The sequence below is a fragment of the Sarcophilus harrisii genome, chromosome 1, assembly GCF_902635505.1.
Source record: "Sarcophilus harrisii chromosome 1, mSarHar1.11, whole genome shotgun sequence".
Lineage (NCBI taxonomy): Eukaryota > Metazoa > Chordata > Mammalia > Dasyuromorphia > Dasyuridae > Sarcophilus > Sarcophilus harrisii.
In genome coordinates, this window is record NC_045426.1 from 144,741,161 (window position 1) to 144,762,250 (window position 21,090).

The 21,090-nt window shown below is 34.1% G+C and overlaps 1 protein-coding gene across 4 annotated transcripts in view; it reads left to right on the forward strand.

Moving 5' to 3' along the window:
- Nucleotides 1-215: 215 nt before the first annotated feature.
- DDX4 (DEAD-box helicase 4) overlaps nucleotides 216-21,090 on the forward strand; it is a 53,771-nt gene continuing 32,896 nt past the window's right edge. Inside the window, exons 1-7 of one of the 4 annotated variants that reach the window (XM_031965168.1) lie at nucleotides 216-299; nucleotides 1,516-1,601; nucleotides 2,606-2,663; nucleotides 7,921-8,004; nucleotides 10,561-10,641; nucleotides 11,283-11,333; nucleotides 13,700-13,756. In XM_031965168.1, the coding sequence (XP_031821028.1) occupies nucleotides 1,530-1,601; nucleotides 2,606-2,663; nucleotides 7,921-8,004; nucleotides 10,561-10,641; nucleotides 11,283-11,333; nucleotides 13,700-13,756 (403 nt within the window). In that variant the 5' untranslated portion in view covers nucleotides 216-299; nucleotides 1,516-1,529. Of the gene's footprint in view, nucleotides 300-641; nucleotides 741-763; nucleotides 909-1,515; nucleotides 1,602-2,605; nucleotides 2,664-7,920; nucleotides 8,005-10,560; nucleotides 10,642-11,282; nucleotides 11,334-13,699; nucleotides 13,757-21,090 lie in introns of those variants that run through there. The other 3 variants (XM_031965162.1, XM_031965155.1, XM_031965160.1) reach the window with 3 other exon arrangements.

Here is a 21,090-nt window from a genome sequence, read left to right on the forward strand (position 1 = left end):
AGCTCTGTGAACGGAGTACCCGAGTGAATGAAGTTTATCGAATGAAGCTTAAATTCATAGAAAGCATTCCAACACCCAAGAAAAACGAGACTTGAACGGGTCAGGTTTCCCGCGCTTTTTCATATTTATTACACTCTGCAGAATAAAGCCTCTGGCTACACTCTAGGGGACACCGAGCCCCCAGGTTGAACGGCGGGACTAGCAGCGCCCAGCGAGGGAAGTGAGGGCCTGGCACCGGCGCCGAGCTCCTTCTCCGCCCAACAACCGCGTCTCTCCCTCAGCGGAATTGCTTTGTAACCGTAAGTATATCTAGGGCCGCGGAGGCACGCGCCGTTTTTGGATCGAAGCCCCCATAGGAGACTTTCTCCTGCCGGCATACGCCTGGGGCCTCCGCACACAGTCTCGGGGGGGTGGGGGGGGGGAGCGCCCTGGCGGGAAACCGCCTGCCCCCCCCACTCCCCATCCCCCAGGGGAGCACTGAGCCGAGATAGGTTGCGGAAGGCTTCGCTTCGAGGGTGTGGGATTCGAATGCGCGGCTGCGGCGGGCGGGGCGGTGGCGGCAAGCGAGTTGAAGCTCGCCAGAGCTCTGATTGGCTACCGGCGCCCGTCGCCCGGTGCGATTTGTTGTTTGGATAGGGCACGTGACGCTGCCGGGACGCCGGCACGTGCGGCGGTTTAAGCGCCGGCCGCGTTTGGGCGGGACCGCTCAGTGAAGCGGTGGCTGCCTGTGGTCGCGGGAGGTGAGGAGGCGGCCCAGGAGATGGGACCGGGGGCCCCCAGACCGTCCGGCCGAGGCGTACGCCGTGCCTCGCCGCTGCCTCTTACCCCCCTTCATGGTCGGATGGCAGCAGCGGAGGGAAGGGAAAGAGGGAAGGCCGGGGTGGGGGCCCCGCATTGCCCGGCCTCGAGTAGGTGCCCGCGGGGGGTCAGCGGGCTCAGGCCTCGCCGCCTGGGGGACCTGGGTGAACCCAGGGCGGCGCCGGCGCCCGCTCTCGGGGACTGAGGGGATGGGGAGGGGCGGGGCGGGTTCCTTTGTATCCTCCATCCGGTCCCCCTGCCCAACTTAATTCACCTCCCCTTTGTTTAACTTTGTAGCTAGGAGCCCAAGTCTCTTGGGAAGGAAACTGGGAGTCTCCCCGATAGGAGTCCTAGAGTCTTCCGCTCCCTTCTCCTCTCTCCTGTTACCTCTCTCCCGGCCCCCCCCTCCCCTTTAGTTTTGTTCGGGATTCTTGAGTGGATTGCAGTTATTTCCCTTGGAAAGGGTGAGCCTGTAGTGTTCGGGGGATTGGGTGAAGGTGAATTTGAGTGTTAGATGGATTGAGCTCCCCTCGTAGGAGTCATTGCGCTATTGATGCAAAATTGAGATGAAAATAGTTGATTTATACATTCTTTTAAGGTGTTAAAGTGAGCTAATTGGGTAATTTTAAAAGCCTGAGTGTGTAATTGGGGTTTTGTAATTAATATCCTTATGATTCGGTGGTCAGATTATACAGAATTATGTTTTTGTTTAAATAGAAGTCGTGGCCAACATGGGAGATGAAGATTGGGACACAGAAATCCTCAAACCTCACATACCGTCTTTTGTCCCAGTATTTGACAAGGTGCGGTGCTTAAAGTTCGTAATGCGCGTTAAAATGGTGCACTAGGAGTTTTAAATGATGCAGTTTTAGTTGGCTTTCAGACACGTTTGGAAGTGATAACTGGACAACCTTATAGAGAACGGGAAAATAACTTTAAAAACAACAAGGTGTCTTAAACGTGACAAAGCCCTTTTATTCCTATGAATATTTTTATTTTTTAACAAGCAATTGAGTACATCATACAAGTTTGTAAACCGGAAGTAGTCAGATTCTGACTCAAGGTCACAACATAGGCGCGACAGAAAATGGCCATTTCTTTTGCGGAAATCAATTTTCTGTTAAGTTAAACAAAGTTATTGACTTGGGTTGAATAAAACCTTTGTTTAAAACAAAAATCAAGAAAGGTTAGCCAATAAAAAAAATCTTATGTCTATTCTTCATTAAACATTGGTATTAAATCCTTTTAAAAAGATTGTCATGGTTTTTAAAAGTTAAATTTATGTGATTATTTTATTTTATTTTTTTGTGTAAGAATTATTTTGCTTAGAAGAAAATCTGTGTTTTCTGTTTGTGGCAACACAGCTTAACCCTTGGTAAAATGTATGTACGTCTCTATGAAGAAGATAGATAAAAAGATGTAATTCTGTAGGGGGAGCCATGATTGCTTATTACTTGTGTGACTTTAAACAAGTATTTAGGTATTGGGTTAGACAATTTGGTATTTCTCCCACTATATCATACTATTTTTGAACCATAGCATTCCTTCACTTTTCTCTCCTCATTTTTAGGGAAACTTCATATTTTTGAAATATTTTGCCACCAATATGGGAGCAAAGACCAATCTTTCACCTTTTGTTGAATTTTGGACTTAAGGGAATCTTGAATATATATCTATATATCTATATATAAGAATTATACTATACTATAAGAATTAAGGTAACTCTAGATGTACTGGTTTTGGTAGTTTCAGGTCATGACTATAATTTAAAGTGGATAATTAAATTTCATCTATCTTCTTTTTGTAGGATACCTTTTCTTCAGGAGCAAATGGAGATGCTTTTAATAGGGCTTCAGATTCATCAGGTATGTGGTAAAGCAGAAATGTGAATCTTATCTAGGACACATTACGTAGAATAGTCTGAAATATTTTTGGACTTAACTCTGAATTTATCCTGATTTGGAGAATATTATTCTTCTGGATTAAAACTATAGGGTTCCTATTGAGAATAGGGTATAGAATTTAGAAAATGGGATGCTAAAAGTCCTGAAAGATGATGCTGAGGAAGAGGACACTCAAACCACAGAATAATTGTTAGATCTGTCAAGCAATTAAAGCACTTTATTCTCAAGGAATTCTCATCAGGAGACGGGGTTTTTTGACAAGTTTAACCCATATCCTCACTTTGATAACATATTGGTTGTTTGACCATAGGTAAATCACTTAATCTTTAGGGCCTCAAGTAAATTTTTTAGGACTGTAAATTACAGAACAATTGCTAATTTGGTCTGGTGTTGAAAGTTTACTCACTGAGCTTTCTACATTGATGAAAATACAACAGTTAATAAAAAATATTCCAAAATAGAAAATGCTGTTTCCTTTTGTAAAGAAGATATAATTGCAGAATAATGTGATTGAATGAGCTAATTACATACAAATTTATTTTTATGGTCATGATTCATTTGATATGTCTTTTAAATTAGATTTTAAGTCTTTTAGTGGAATGTGTTTGGTTCTGGCCACCACATTTTGGGAAGGACAGTGATAAAGTGGAATGTATCTCAGATGAAGAGTTTGGGAACACTTAACTTGGACAAAAAGATTATTTAGTTGAAGTTAGTGTTCTTTAAAATATGTGGAGAGTTTTCATGTGAATAATGGATTAAAAATTGGATGGTTGCATAGGAAAGAAATAGGGATAATGGGTGGGAATTGCAGAGTTTTCAGCTCTTTGTAAGGGGATACTTATTAATATAACTGCTCAGAGGTAGACTTTACTGCCCTGAGAGATGGATTTACCATTACTAGAAAACTTTTTAAGAAGAGACTAAGTGACTATTTAAAGAAGAAATTCACAAATAACACAATACAAATTGAGTGGATTTGAAATGAAAAAATTTGGATTCAAAAGCTGGCTTTACCACTTAACTACTTAACCTTCCTGGATCTATTTTCTCATTTGTGAGGAAATTGAACTAAATGACTTCTAATGTCTCTTAGAGCTCCACATTTATTCTCTCTTTAATTTTCCCTCTCTCCTTAATGATATTCTCATTCAACTCAATTTTAAAAGCACATTCTTGATGTATTTTCTTTTCCTCCTGATTCCTCAATTTGTATTATGTTTGTGTTTTTATTTTTCTTCCAGTTCTAGCAAAAACATCTCAAACAAAAAGATTATACTTTAAAAATTTTTGTATCCCCATAGTAGATGATTAATAAATTGTGAAAGAATGATTCTTGCTACTTGTCTTTTTATGTTACAAAAATTGCTCATTGTTAACTTAGAAGTTTGATCACTATCTCTCTAGACATCACTTTTCTAAAGTTGGGAGTTTTCAGGTTTAAGCAAAAACAAGAGATTATTCATACTAAGCAATAATATAGATTAACTTAATTACTAATAACTAATGTTTAATATTTAAAGAATAATTATAGAGTAATGTTTAACATAAGTATGAATATCTAGGTATATTTTGTTTCCTTCTTTATTAAATCTGGACTATTAACAATAATTGCTTATTCAGTCTGGGCCTGGGTTCAAGGTTGATTAAAAAAACTCAAAACAATTAATCTGAATCAATTTTTGGTTAGTTGTCTTGTTAAATAATAACTAAAGTCTATAGTGCTCTTTATATCTCCAGCTACAGTTTGTTTCCTTTTCATTCCACATTAAGTTTGGAAGCCCCCAAAGAGCATTTCTAGCCTCAGAAGTGCAAAGCTGCTTTCTTCTCTGTCCTGGTGAAGTAAAATAAGAAAAGATTATGGGGAAGGAGAAAGAGAAGTGGAGGAATCCCTAAACCTGAATAATAAATCTGAAGGCCCAACCTTTTTTTGTAGTAAAATGTTTAGTGGTGTACAGTGTTATTATTACAATTACAATTAAGGGAGAAGCCAGTCTTCCAAGTCAGAGAAAACATTTCTAGCTTATATTTAGAGAGCTAAAAATTACTTTTTTGGGTTTGGAAAATTTTGAATCTAATTGAGTTTGAGATTCACTACTAAATTGGATACCATATCAAATTCAACTCAAGGAACTGAGTTGTAATTTTTTTTAAAGATTTCTTTTAAGGTCAATCAGAAGCTGTATTTTAAAGCTATATTTAAAGTCTTTTATCAGGTTGTCATAAATCCTCACTAATTGGACTAATGAGACATGAAGGATGGCTTTGAAAAGGCACGGAGGTGGGAAATGGAGTACTGTGAGGAACTGATATGAGTATCGTCAACTTTTTAATGAATGTTTGCAATATATGGACTAAAATTAATCTGTACTTTCATTTTACTTAAAATATAAATTTGTAAAATACTATGTACTTACTCCTAGTGCTGTCTAGAGAATTGAATAAACCTAGGCTAAAAATAATCCAGAAAAGAGTTCCCTGTAATTCAGGAACTTCTACTAGGGTGAATAAAGTATTTTATAGAGATATGTAAATAATTAGGGAGAGTAAGGGAAACCTCTTTTAAGACTTCAAATAGACCAAGCTTTCTAAGAAGCTGAGATGTGAAGGAATGACGTTCTGGGCATGCAGGACAGTCTATGATAGAATTCTGAATTCTGAGGAACAGCAAAATAATCCAATTTGGACTATTTACACTTTGCATTGCAGAGTAATGTAAGAAAAGTATGGGAAGATAAGACCCACATTGTGAAGATTCTAAATCTTAGAACCAAGCTAAAAATTAGTTTGTCCTACAGTCTGCTAGAAGCCGCTGTAGATTTTTGAGCTAGAAATTGACAAGTTTGTTTTAGTAAATTTATTTGGGCAGCTCTGTGGAATATATATTAAAGAAAAGAGTGGAAGCTGGCCTATAACATAAAAGACATAAAAACATTAAAAAATCTGAGTTGATGAGAACCTGAACAAATGTGGTAGTCATTTGAGTTGAGCTATTGGTAAGCTATTGGTAACTTGGTAAGAAGGGAAGAATCAAGGATGACTGAAACTGTGACTGGAAGAGAATGATGGTATCCCTAAAAATGACATAAAGGAGGGATATGTTTAGAGAAGAAGCTGAATACTGTTTTGAATTTGAGGTGCTGATGGAACATCCAGGTGTAGATGCTGGCGGGCAACTTATGATAAGCTGGAACTTAGGAAAGAGGTCAGAACTGGATATACATATTTCAGTTATCTGCATAGAAATGTCAATTGAACTTCTGGGAGAAAAATTGAGAATATATGGAGAGAGAAAGAGTGTTGGGGGATAAACCATTGATAAGGAGAGAAGGATGTACTTAAACATGGCAGAGTAGATAGTGTTTAGGAGGGTAGTTATAGTAACGGGTCAGGCTGAAGAAGACTGAGAAGCAGCAATTTTAGCAATGTAGAGAACATTCATAGCTTTGAAGAGAGTAGTTTCAGTTAGTGGTTGGATTGGAAGCTAGATTGTAAGTTTTAGATAAGTGATTGGAAGTTTAGGATACTTTTCAGTTTAGGAGACAAGCATAGATAATTTCTCTAGGAATTTGTCGATAGAAGTGATAAAAATCAGGAAATGGCTTGAGAAGGTGATGGTCAATTGAAACATAAGGGTGGGAGGCAATGAACAAATTTTTAGGTAGAGAAGATAAAGGGGGGTTATTCAAAGAAGCAAACTCTTGAAGGAGAAGGGAGAGGATGGACTAATTATAAAAGTAGGGGAACAGGTTGTCCTTATCAAGAAGTGTGACCTCTTTTGCTGAGTGTAGCAAAGGAATGGAAAAATGGGGCATTATGTCAAGATGTTTCAGAGGGGAGAAAAGGAACTGATGATGGATAACTTCTGATTTATCAGTCAGGTAAGAAAAGAGGTCCTCACAAAATAAAGGCAGGGTGGTGGTGGAGGACTAGAGTGGGAGGCTTGGGGGGGGAAGGAAGGGAAGGTTTGGAATATTTATGAATCAGTTAATCAAATGAATAAAAAGGACTGCTTGTTAAAGGGCCCAGTTGAAAATAGCTTAAATTACAGAAAAGAAGTTAAGGAAGGAAGAAGAATTTTAGAAAAGTTAGGTATAATAGACCTTTGGAGAAAATTGAATGGGAACAGAAAGGAATATGCTTTTTTTCTTGGTGGTACATGGAACCTACACAAAAATTAACATGTTAGGGCATAAAAACCTCAAAAGCAGCTTAAATTTGTAGTGCATCCAATGGCATGATTGTATGATTTTCTTCAGCATGCTAGAAGGAAAGACAATAGATATTGAGATAGCTCAGTGTTGTAGTTAGGGTATGGGTGATATTTAAGAAAAATGGACAAAGGACTCTAGTGAAAAAGACATCAAGAAGTGGAATTGGTTAAAGTTATATTGTAAAGTGAGGTCAGAATTAAGGATAGATAGCATGACCAGTGATCACAGTGAGTATAATGACTAGGTTTAGGAGAGAGCCTCTAACATCAAATACAAACTCCTCTGTTATTTAAAGTTCATATTTTGGGCCCAGTCTACCTTTTGAGCTTTATTCATTACTTCCCTTCTTGGACTCTGGTCTATTCAGACTGCTTTTTTACTATTATTTATACATGACACGCCCATTTCTTGACTCTGCTTTTGTACTGGTATTTTCCCCATAGCTGGAATGTGATATCTTCTGATAAGCTCATTGAGGGAGCTTACTGTATTACTGTTTTTTTGTGCCTATCACAATATTCATAGTTAGCACTAAATTTTTTTTGATTGCTTTTTTCACACAATATATCTAGTAATATAAGGAAAAAAATACACTGATGTGGATTCTGATGAAGGGAGTTGAACATATTTGGAGAGGGAGCATGGGAGATGAATATTTGAAATAAACATTTTTCAGAAATTTTAGCTTTCAGGATGACGATATATGACAATACAACAAAGGAAATTTAATTTAAAAAATTACATAATTTCATTTTGGAATGAATGGAAATTTTGGAAAATTTCAGGGCATTTTTGTGGTTCTTATTGTGCTATATAGCCAATTCCATTTTGGATACTTACTAATTTTATTATTAAATAGTGCCTTCTAAATATTAACTGGTACTTTAAAAACATTTTTTAAAAAATCATTGAAATAAGTATATGTATGTGTGTGTCTGTGTATATAAAACACATATATACATACATAATTTTTCTAAATTTACTTAAAATGTGAATTGCTTTAGAAATCAATGATGTTCCTACCCGAAGAGATCAATTCATGAGAAGTGGATTTCCTTCCGGACGTAGTTTGGGAAACAGAGGTACAGGTAGGTAGCAGTGATAGTAAATAAGTTGCTTTTCTGTTTTCTGTTTTTGTTTTTTATTGGGAAGAGGAGAGACTGTTTTTTGTCGATAATGAAATCACTCTATATGACTGATTTTTTTTTGGTATAATTAATGTTGTTTTTTTTTAACTTGGAACTATTAATAAAGTTACTCATGAAATGTTTATTGGAAGACATAGGTGCCCATCTTATCTCTGAGTTGTTTTGAGGATAAAATGAGTTAATGAAAGTGAAAATACTTCATAAGCTATACATTGCTACGTAATTGTGAAGTGGTATCTTTCCATTTAAAATATGTTTAAGCATTTTTTGTGTATGCCGCCATCATAATTAGTATTTCCAAACCTTTAGCTTTTCATTTTTCTTAAACTTATGAAATTGTATTAAATGTCCCAATTATCAGCTTTATTATATAAAGAAAATGGTATTTTTCTAAGAATTTTCATTCATTTTTGTAATTGTGATTGTTTTTAACAGAAATTGGATCAGTAAACTACTATGCTATTTTAAAATCATAAATACTGAGGAATAATATCTTATACAAACACCAAAAAACTTGAAATATAATTTAGTTTTAAAATATTTCAAAACAGAGAATAATGTAAATATTGTTTTAATGAAATGAAAAGCAATGGGGAACACATATCCCTAACATTTTTTATGTTACTTTCTGTGGAACATTTGATAGGTGGGTGGTTTGAAATGCTTTCTAGCTGTATATTTTTGAGAATTCTTACATTTTTGGAAACCTAAATATTGGAGATTTTTGGAGAGGCAAAATCAACCACATATGAAAGAGTGAGTTTGTGGTTTAGAACTGATCCTCAAACTAATAGAATAAAATAATTCACTCCTAAGTTATACTGTTCTTGTTTTCATCAAAATTATCATAGATGTAAGTTTTGTAATCAAACATGTTGATACCTGAATCTGTAAATTTACTAAAGTTACATTCCACCCTTTAGATCCTCCCCTAAAGAATATGAATAGTAAATAATATTTTGGTAATGCAACTGAGGGAAATTGCTAGCATGATTTTTGTTGAGTTGTAAGATACTTACATAAAAAGAAAATAAACAAATGAAAATATACCCAACTGGGAATGAGTTAAATTAACTATAGCTTCCTAATGTTGATACAGGAACATTGATCAGTGAAGATTAAAACTGATATATCTTTTAAAAGAAAGCTTTTTTCCAGATGTCCTTGGTTGAATAGCATAGCTAAATTTCTGTTCAATGCCATTCATTTAGACTTACAGGATTGTAGATTTAGAAATAACAGAATTGTAGTATTGGAGGGCCAATCTATACTTGATAGCCTCTGCAACATGTTTTACTTAATTAGTATTTTTGAGAAAAATGAATTGTCGTCTGATTTCTTGTACCTTTTGGTTTGACCTCGCAAAGCCTGAAGAAATTTATAGAAAGAATTCTGAGTCCTGGTTTGGTTATTGGTATATGATATCAGGCAGATCTACCTCACTAGGACTCAGTTTTTAACAGATGTTTTTGTTTAAACGTCTTATTGAGTATTTGAACTAGGATATGTGTGTATGCACATATGTGTATTTATGTGTATATGTACATTCATACATAAACAGGGATTGTCCATTTTAAACTCTTTTAACAGTTTGATACTTAAGTTTTAGGAGGCCTTGGTTGTTGTGTTTTTTATTTTTGTTCTTTTAACTGCTAATATACAGTTGGTACTTAGAAAATAAAGTACTACACTTCTTTAGCTTGTCTTCTATTTTTAATGTTAAGCAATCTAGTCTGTTTTTCCTTAGTTCCCTTTGATATTTTTGATTTGGGAGCGTATGATCAAGGTGATGAGGGAACTTAAAGGTATGCATTATAAAAATTGGTTAAAGAAATTAATATGTTTAGCCTGGATAAATAACCTTCAAATTTTTTAAGAATTTCTCATGGAAGAGGAATTGGACTTGATTTACTTTGGTCCTGGAATGCAAAACTGGGATATATAAGTGGAATTGCTATAGAGGCAGATTTTGGCTCAGTATAGTTGTAAAGATGGTCCATTTAAATTTATTGAGTTGGGTCATGTAAGTGGCACAGTGGATAGAGCACCAGCCCTGAAATCAGGAGGACCTAGATTCAAATCTGGTCTCAGACACTTAACACTTCCTAGCTGTGTGACCCTGGGCAAATCATTTAGCCCCAATTGCCTCAGCAAGAAATAAATAAGTAAATTTATTGAGGCCTGTTTTTGGTTATCTTTGATTTGTTGGGGATGTATTTGTAGAATCATTGCTATGTTGGACTAATTTATTTCAGAGGTCTTTTCCAACTTTCAATTCTATGATTCTTTGTGTGGTACTATTGGTATTTACCGAGCTTATCTGTGGAAAAATTTTTTTTTATACAGTAGCAATAGGTTTAATATTATTTTAAATTCATGTTTGTTCTGGAGCTTTTTATTTTGCTTTTCAGAGTTAGTAGAATGCCTAGAGGTAGATCATTTTTAAGAATTTTTAAAAAATGTATTATGGATTTAATTCTGTCTAAATTTTTACAGATGCCAGTGATCAGTCTTCTAAGAGAGAAAATCTACCCACGATGGGTGGATTTGGACCTGGAAAGGGTTTTGGAAACAGAGGTAATGATCTCGTCATGAGGAATTACTTGCTAGAGTGAGAATAGTTACCCCCAAATTTTATTAATGCATAGAGGATAGAAGTAGAAGATTGCAATGTAATAGTAGTTTCTTATTTGGTATATGGTAAGTTCTTCTATAATAAAGTATATATTCCTAAAAATTATTGTCCTATGAAAAGTCCAATAAAACCCACAGGACAAAAGGGGAAAATGGGATTTCTGAATGCAACACTCAAAAACTTCAGTGAAACATAAAAAAGGAACTCAATGAAAACAGCACATGTATTTTAAATTATTAAGAAATAAATAATATCATAGTATAAATATATGTTGTACTGTTATATACATATGCACATATATAATAGTACACACACACACATATATAAATAAATGTAAATATTGTAGGATAAGCAAATAGTGGTAGTGTTAATAGTCTTGGGCTGCTTGCAGCCTTAAACTCACATTAGCAAAAACTGAGTTGCTGTGGGTGAAGGTGAGGTACTTTTACATATGACTTATGTAGTTGCAAAAAGATATGATGGTGTTTTTTATCCCTAGACATAGTGTTTTGACTACTTATTAACAGAATGATAGACTAAATAATTGTTGTGATAATTCGTATGTTTTTGTATTTTTCCTTAGGTTTTTCTAGTAACAAGTTTGAAGAAGGTGATAGCTCTGGCTTTTGGAGAGGTAAATTAAATGTTGTGATTGTGAGTTGTTCCTGTTGTGTGACATTTAGATTATATTTTGAAGAGAAATTAAGATTTCTCTAAGTTTATTTTTCTATCCCAGTTTATTTTTGCTTAGGTAATTTTAAAAAATGAGGTTGAAATTACTTTTTTTTCCTCCCAGTGGAAACTTGGGAATATTATTCTGGAAAAGATATATGGTTATGTTTTAGATTATAGAAAATCAGACTACATAGGCAGGACAAGTGTGGCTTAGTAAATACTGTGCTGCATTTGAAATGAGGAAGACCTAATTTTTAACATTCTACCTCTGTTACCTAATAATGTGCCTATGTACAAGTCAATAAGCATCTATTTTTTTAGTCTTTTCAAGATAATATTACCTTTGTCACCTCTATCAAAGGTAAGTTAAAAGATTGAAATGAAATAATGTATGTAAATGGGATTTACAAACTAAAAGTGCTATTTTAAATGTCAGTTAATCACTTTTATGGACTTCTTATTTATAAAATGAGGGAGTTGACTTAGATAATTTCCTCTATCCCTTCTAAATTTATGATCATAAAAGTAATCTCTGGATACAACCCTTTTAATATGTTGTATTATCAAAAATGAAACTAGAGATTCAAAAATAAAAATCTAACATATATAAAAATATAACTTTGATGTTTAGAAATCTGTTGGTTTCAGATTGGTCTCTTTTTAATCATTGAAGATCACATAGATTAAAGAAAATCATCACTGTCCTTAAAATTGTTAATTAATATTGAAAATTCTAAAGCCACATTTGCTAACACTTATGTTGTACCCAAGTTTTTGGAATTGGTGCACAAAATGAGCTTGAAAAAGGATGAAATTTATGGAAAAATGATCATAGGGTAACCTAGAGAATTGATGAGACCTGATTTTTCTATGCTCATGGCAATGTATGTAAAAATAGTGTATATGTAAAAAGAATTGGGGTAGCTGGGTTGTACATTGAATAAAATACCAGGCATGAAGTGAGCAAGCCTCATCTTCCTAAATAAATATTCAGCCTCAGACTCTTACTAACTGTATGACCTTAGGTAAAATCATTTAATTTTGTTTGTCTCAGTTCCCTCATCTGTAAAATGGGTTGGAGAAGGACATAACAAACCACTTCAGTATCTTTGGCAAGAAAACCCCAAATTGAGTCAAGAATAGGACTGAAAACAACTAAACAACAACAAAATGTCAACAATTGACATTTGGGCCTTGGTGATTTTTTTCTTTTATTGTTTAGTCATCCTTTCTGCTAATAACTATTCTTTTAGTTACACATATTTATGATGTCACATTTTCACTTACTTATTTTCTTGTTATGCCCTCTGAGCCACTTTTGCAGAAGTTTGAGTTTTACTATTATCTTGGCATAAGAGGTGTGGCATAAGGCATATGTGTGTGTACACACATGCAAGTTCTCATTAGTAACTTTTACAGATAAGCATGATTTCCATGTCCTTATGTTATTAAATAGGAAAATAGGAACAACTATCATCCATATCATATCTTTTTAATATGAAACCAATCTGAAACCAATATCTCCTTTTCTCTAAGATACTCATTTACTTAAAATCAGAGATTTAATTGTCTTGATCTCCCATGTCATGCTATTGAGGAAAAGTGTAGGTCTTAAAGTAGAAAATTTTTTCTCTGGACCTACCCAACTGTTTGGCTTAAAATATGCTGATAGTGAACTGTTGCAAGTGTTAATTACATTCTTATTTTCTCATTCTTTGTTAGAGTTCTTTTTCTCTTGTTCCAATCTAACCACCATTCCATCCAATGTTCACTCGCTTCTAGTAGTGGATTATCATTCCACTGGATTACATGTTCTGGGTATTTTGCAGGAGAACGATATTTATGTAAAAACTTTAGGCAGGAGTCAGCAGCCAGACCACATATATTCTTGTTGTTAGCCCTAATAGCTAAGGATTCTTTGCTCTAGTGAAACAAAATTAAACAGATTATATTTTACTTTAAATTGCCAGAAAGATGTGAAAAAAAGGATTTGAGCTTTAAACTGATTGATCATAATTGATGTTACAATTACATAGGAAGGAGGTGAAAAATTTGAGGTTGAACAAAACACCGTAAGGATGATCTATGCCTCTTCTGTTTCTGTTACTTAAATGTCCTACAAATTCTAAAGAATTATTGGAGGAAATTGGTATAAGTTTTGAGATATCACGGCAATGTTTCATAAAAATTTAGAGAGAAATATTGAATACATTAGGACTTCAATGAGACTAGGCCACAAACAGTGGAATAACAATTCTATTCTGAAGATATGATTCCTTTCAGATGTACTGCTTAACTATAATATATATTCATTTGTCGTTTAAGAGTCTAATGACTATGAAGATAATCAGACAAGGAGCAGAGGATTCGCCAGGAGAGGCGGTAAGTATGTTTTGTATTTAGTATTTTTTGCGAGTTGTGGTGGTTTACTACTGAATTCATTCTAATGAGAGAAGCATTACATACACACCCCTCCCCTACCCCTTAGATAGATATTTACCCTTATTTAAAAACTAGAGAGAAATTGTAGCAGAACTTTGATTCTAGAACAACAGTCTGGGAATGAGTTTTAGTGGTGAAGACAACCTTTGCAAGAAAACAGTATGCTTTTGACCATATTTAGCAGGTGCCCTTCTGCTTCTGAATTTACAGGAACTTTACTTCTTAGGTGTTTGCAGTATTTTTACCAACTATAGGCTTCAGATCATCTGAGTCTTCGTCAGGTGAGCCCAAAGTTGACTTTGCCTCTGAGGATGGGTGATAAGTTATTTTTTGCTGATGATCAGCAATCTTTCACCACATTCGATCAGTCAGATTTTTTAGTATTGATGATGAGGAAAGGTTATATCTAGAATATTTGTGATGTTGTAGGAATAGAGTTATATTGATAGCTGTAGTAATGTTTATATAGAGTTTTATAGTTTTCCAAGCTTTATATGAATAGTAAGTACCTAAGCTTGGATTTGAACCTTTGTCTTCTCTAAGAACATTGATGATTCACATTTCTTGACTTTTCCATTGGCCCAGTAGTTTTAATAGCAGCTACTCTTGAGTATTGCCAGCACTTGGGTTTTTAAGTATCCTGAAGATAACTCAGATGTGCGGAGCTTTGCTTTGTGAAACAAGGGATGTGGCTTGTGGATAAAGTTGCTCTTTATTTCTAGCCTATCCTTTTATCACAACTCTTGATTTTTGAAACTGTGAAGGACACTGGTACATCCTCATTGGAAATAACTAAGAATCATTTGCTTTGAGTGTCCATTTGATTTGAACATAACTATCGTAGAAACTGAGCTCTCTAATGTTGGAAGACCTGAATTCAAATCCAGCCTCAGACATTTACTAGCTGTGTGACCTTGAGCAAATTCCTTAACTTGTTTACTTCAATTTGTTCATCTATAAATGGGAATCTTTGGGGGTACCTATCTCCCAGGTTTGTTGTGAAGATCAATTGAGATGATAATTATAGAGAATTTAGTACAATGCCTGCCTCATAGTGCTACATAAATACTAGTTGTTAAATTATCATTATTACTGTTATATAACATAATACATTAATGAACCTGAATCAGTATCAGCTGCAGGAAATATCCATAATCGATAAACATGGCTTATTTGAGAAAAAAGCAGACCTATATTGATGATACGTATGACAATCTGGAACTGGAACATATTAGAGACTTTGGCTTATGACATCTGGTGACTGACAGTTGGTACTGTACTTATTTATGCCCTTTTCCAAGAATGTTTCTTTCCTTCCCATTTCCATGATCTACTTTTTCATAGCAGAATGTAAATACTGTATGAAGTAGTTACAAGAAGAACTGCTAGAAGGTAGGTAGATTTAGGTACAGACCTAGTTGTTAAACCACTCTTTTAAGGCATTAGTGATTTTGGATCACCCTGATAGAGCAATTTTTTAATCTCAAAATCAAAGCGAAATAACCTGTTCAATATAATTAGAAACCTTGTAGTTTTAGAGGAATAAGAGCTATTTTTGTGGTCACCAGGCTATCTAACAAATCTCCTTACCTTTGACCTACTTCCTTGTCTCTGTTTTTTGTAGAATGTTTAGCAATGAAGGGAAAAAGCTAAAAGTAGTCTTAACATGAACATTCCTTGTTTAATATTACCACTAATGTTTATATTCAGAGCACAGTCAAGCTTAGAGTTTGAGATTTATGTGCTTTGAGATAGTATTTTCTTTTTAAAAACTTAAGCTGGAGGGATTTAGGGATACTATGTTTAAGAGATATTACGTTTTGAATTATGTGTGTTTAATTAGTAATAAAGTTGGTATCAGGTGTAGGGATTAGTCTAGAGGTAGAGGTAAAAAAAATATATAACATTGATAGTGTTATGATAGGGAAGAGGGAAAAGGAAAAGGAGCTTCACAATTGTGAAATAATCTTGGATGAGATGTTCCAACAATTTTCAGGAAACTTAAATAATGTCCAAAAGCATGAGAAATGGAAGTCAGATATAAATTAGTAGATGTGACAGGACAAAGATAGAAGAGAATTTGAAATTTACTCACCTGAAAAATAAGTAACTAAATTCCAAAGCCTCAGAAGATCAGTGAATCATGCAAACAACCAGGAAGAAGAAATTTACATTAAAAACCAATACCGGTTCAAATTTTTAAGACATATGGAACATGTCTTACAAAGGATAAGAATCAACAAGGATAAGGAATATGAGACTGGGATGTAATAAGTGAAATTGAGTTATATCATCAGAATTACCTATGTTGTATAACCAAGCCATAGTGATCCATCATGAGAATGGATGGCTCTTCAGTGAGCAGAAAATTTAATTTATCCCTGTTGTGAATTTTAGAACAGGGAAGAGCCTATGATGTACACATTGACCAAGCAACTGAAGCTGTTGGGTAGTCTGTAATTGAATGCAAGTAAGAAGTAATGGATGACTCAATATTAATGTGCTATATAAGGAGATGAAAAGTCTATTCTAGATTTTCTCAACTTGGAGAAGGATCTATACAAAAGCAAACACAGAATTTTAGGGATTAATCTCGAGAAGGGAGCAGATGGAAATAGATTATCTGATGGACAGAAAGAATAGTTAGAGGAAAAGTGAACTCTAGAAATGGGATAATAAAAATAAGGGCTAATCAATCAGTGGGGTATGAAGGAAAGATAACTTTTACAAATTATATCAATAAAAGTGAAATTTGGTTGGAGGTGAATAGATAATAGATAATTAAAAAGTGAACATTATTTTTGTGTTTGGTGAGGGCAAATGTGTGTGCATGTGTTAATGCAAAAAATAATGTTGGATTAATAAAGTGAAATAGTTGATAAAAACAAAAGAGGGTAGAATAACATAATAAAGTCTAATGGAGGAAAGCCAATTAAAAGCTTTAGTGTTAATAGACTGAATTTCTCGATAAAAAGGAAACAATTTGTAGAATGGATTAGGAATGACAACCGTTGGTTGATTTGATGCTTACATTCATTTAAAACATAGGGATTGATGACAGTTTCAAATGAATGGCTAGATTAGCTAACATATAGAATAGCATAAAAAATATTATACTTTAACGCAATCCAAAAAGAATCAGCAGTGATTTTTTTTCCCCCAATAAGGCATTAACAGATAACAGTGAAAGACAAGTGGGAAGACTTACATTATAGTTAGAGGTACTATCAAAAATATTAATAAAATTACATGCACTAAGTGACAAATATAGCAGCTGTTTAAAGAAAAAGCTTACTTTTGTAAAGTTGATGTGTTAAAAAAATGACTCAGATTATAAAACTAATTCTAAGCTTCTTTCAGATTTTTCTGGCAAAGCTTAACAAATCCTAAAGAAGGAAAAACAAAAATGAAATGATAGGTTTGCCCAAAACATTGGAAAAACTCTGGTCAATAGATAGAGACTTCTGGAGATCTTCATGGGTATTTGATAAGAATGATTAAATGCAGCTAGAATAAGATGAAGAAATATGGACTGGGGAGCATCTTTGCACAAAACAGAACTCCTTAAAAAGTCCCAGAATCTTTAGGAAATGAGTATCTGTAAAGTTGAGTCATTCTTTAATAGTTAAGATCACAATTAAAGGTCACTGGATATAAACAAGTGCTTCTCAAAAGTAGAAACATAGTATCTGCTAAATTGCTAGTCACCAGAAAAATGCAAATTGAAGTGTTCTGTGATGTACTTTTGGCAGATAAGGCAAACATTTTTAAAAGAAAATATTTATGGGGATTCTAGAAAATTAACATATCAATTTACTGTTGGTAGAACTATAAATTGATTCATTCTGTTAGGGCAGAGAATTTGAATTAGACACAATTGGGGAATAGCTGAACTAATTATAGTTGGTTAAAATGGAATATTACTACATCTTAAGAAATAACATGAAGCTTTTAGAGAAATATGGGAAGAAATCAATTAAGTGAGTGAACATTGTAGAAATAAGATCAATTATGTACAATTGCTACAAGTACTATAAATGAAGACAATTTAAATTAGCAAGAAAACTCAGATGAAGATATTGGACACTGTTAATAACTTTTAAGTATCTGGCAAATAGGTTATGCAGTGATAAAATATTGAACCTAGAGGCAAGATGACTCGAGTTCAAACCTTTAAACCAACTTTTAGACACTTGTTAGTTGCATAATAACCCTGGATAAATTGGCTAACCTCTCTGACCGTTTCCTCATCCCTATAATGGGGTAATAACATCGCCTTCCTCCCAGGGATGCCATGAAGATAAAATTAAATATTTATGAACAAATACTACATAAATACTAGAAATTATTGTAGATGTTAATAGCGTGTGTTTGTGTGTATAAAAACAATTACTGAAATGAGGCTATATTATATTTTTCATGGATTGCATGTTGGAAATGCATCAAATTTTTGGCGTGAAATAATATATATATATATATATATATATATATATATATTAAATTTGAAAGCTTTAAGTGAAAAATTAATTTTTTTCAGTGATATGCTAGCTTTAGCAGCATTTTCAGCAACTGTAGAAAGATCTGATAAATCCTGTTTTCCTTTATAAGATTTAAAAATTGTTAATAAGAATCAGATTTTTTTTGTCTTTTTAACCTCATTTTAACTTCCTGTTCCTCTCTCCTCAAATAAAATAATCCTTTGTAACAAATAACTTGTCAAGCAAAACAAATACACTCCTTGGTGGTGTTTGAAAGGTTTTTATCTTGTTCATTATCTATGTTCTACTTTTCTCCTGAGAACTTTTTATGTGATCCAGAATATATGAAACAAAAATTTACTGATAATCATAATTTCACAACCTCCACATTCAGATACATGGCCTCATTTGGGGTCACAAAGCACAATTAGAAAGTTTGATCTCTATCATCTCTCTGCTTAGAAGTGAAAAGCATGCTTCACCAATAGTTTTCTATAATCTTGCCTAGTAATTACTGCATTATCTTATATCACTGCATGTAATGCTCTCCTAGTTTTGCATCATTTACTTTGTTTCAGCTCATATAAATTTTTCTGATTCTATCCTCTGTTATTTTTATGTGGCAGAAGTTTCTATTATGTTCATATACTTTAGTTTGATCACTTGTTCCCCAATAGGTGGGATCACTTTTTCATATAGTTATTAGTAACTTAGATTTCTTATGAAAATTCTGTTTCTTTGACCATTATTTGTGGTGGAATAGAACTTTTTTTTTGAATAATTATAACTTTTTATTGACAGAACCCATGCCAGGGTAATTTTTTTTTCAACATTATCCCTTGCATTCACTTCTGTTCTGATTTTTCCCCTCGCTCCCTCCACCCCCTCCCCCAGATGGCAAGCAGTCCTATGCATGTTAAATATGTCCTAGTATATCCTATCCTATCCTAGATACAATATATGTGTGCAGAACCGAACAGTTCTCTTGTTGCACAGGAAGAATTGGATTCAGGAGGTAAAAATAACCCGGGAAGAAAAACAAAAATGCAAACAGTTTACATTCATTTCCCAGTGTTCTTTCTTTGGGTGTAGCTGCTTCTGTCCATCATTGATCAATTGAAACTGAGTTAAATCTTCTCTTTGTCAAAGAAATCCATTTCCATCAGAATATATCCTCAGACGGTATCGTTGTTGAAGTATATAATGATCTCTTGGTTCTGCTCATTTCACTTAGCATCAGTTAATGTATGTCTCTCCAAGCCTCTCTGTATTCATCCTGCTGGTCATTTCTTACAGAACAATAATATGGAATAGAACTTTTACATTTATATCTTTTCCTTGTGTATCTTGGCTAGGAGACCTTTATTATAGAAGCTTGATAGATCTTCCCCATTTGACTATTTCTTTTCTAATTTTAACTAGTGATAGTGTTCTGCAAAATCTTTTGTCTTATGTAATTGAAATTTTGTATTTTGTCATTTGTTATCTTTATATCTTTTTGGTTAAAAACTTTCTTCTTATCTATGGGGTTAAGAGATTTCTTTTCCTCTAACTTTGTTATATCCATTTGAACCTTATGGTATATGGTATAAGCTTTAAGTGCTATCCTAATTTTCCCATATTGTTTCTGACTTTTACTATCAGTTTTTGACAAATAATGAATTTTTAATCAGAAATTGGTATCTTTGGGTTTACTGCTATTCTATTTTGATTGTTTTTGGCTTTTGGGGATCTGATTTGACTGGTCAATTTTTTTTCCCCTAACTTTTTTTTTTCCTGAGGCAATTGGGGTTAAGGGACTTGCCCAGGATCATACAGCTAGGAAATATTAAATGTCTGAGGCCAGATTTGAACACAAGTCCTCCTGACTTCAGGGCTGGTACTTTATCTACTGTACCATCTAGCTCTGCCCCCTTTTCCTAACTCTTAACCTAAGTTCCTAGAATTCCTTTCATACCTCCCCTCTCCCAGATAATTTCCCTTGAGATTAACATTTTATTCCTCCTGATGAATTGTTATTATTTCACTTTTGTTCTATAGTGTTTGGTAGTTTGTTATGGCACTGAATTCTTAAATTAGTACTGTCATTTTTAGACGTTATAATATCCAATCATAAGCAAGTAATATCTTTCAAGCCTCTTTTTATTTTGGTAAAGAGTATTTTTTAATTGTATTCACATAATTTTCATTTTTATTTTGATAAGTTAACTATTTTATATAATCTGTAGTTATTTTGAATCGTTTTTTTTTTTTGTTTGTTTATGCTGGGTTGGTCATATAAAAAGAGTTGATTATTTTTTTTGTGGTTTTCTTTTATGTACTACTATTTTATTGAGATCAGATACTTTGGAAGTTCATACGAATGATATAATAAACCCACGTGGGAATTTTCTATAATCCTATGGATTTTGAACAAAGTTCCAAAACTCTCAATGTTGCCTAATGCATGTGAACAATTAGACTTTACTGGAGGAGGTGCTTAGCTAAGCACCTAGAACGACTGCTAATCGTTTCAAGTAGAAGGGAAAATGAAAACTTTTCTAACTTAAAGGAATTTACCCTTACCATTGTTTATTAAGCTTAGGAAATAACTTTGTTTTTCTTTCGTATAATTAAAATTAAATTTTTGCAATTTGTGACACTTGTGAATAAATGTTGCTCCCTTAGCTTGCCAGCAATGTGGGCAAATTATGCCCATATCATCTTCTTCTTCTCTCTCTCTCTCTCTGTCTCTCTCTCTCACACACACACACACACGTAAAATGTAAATCTCCTATTTTCTATCATGGTAATCTA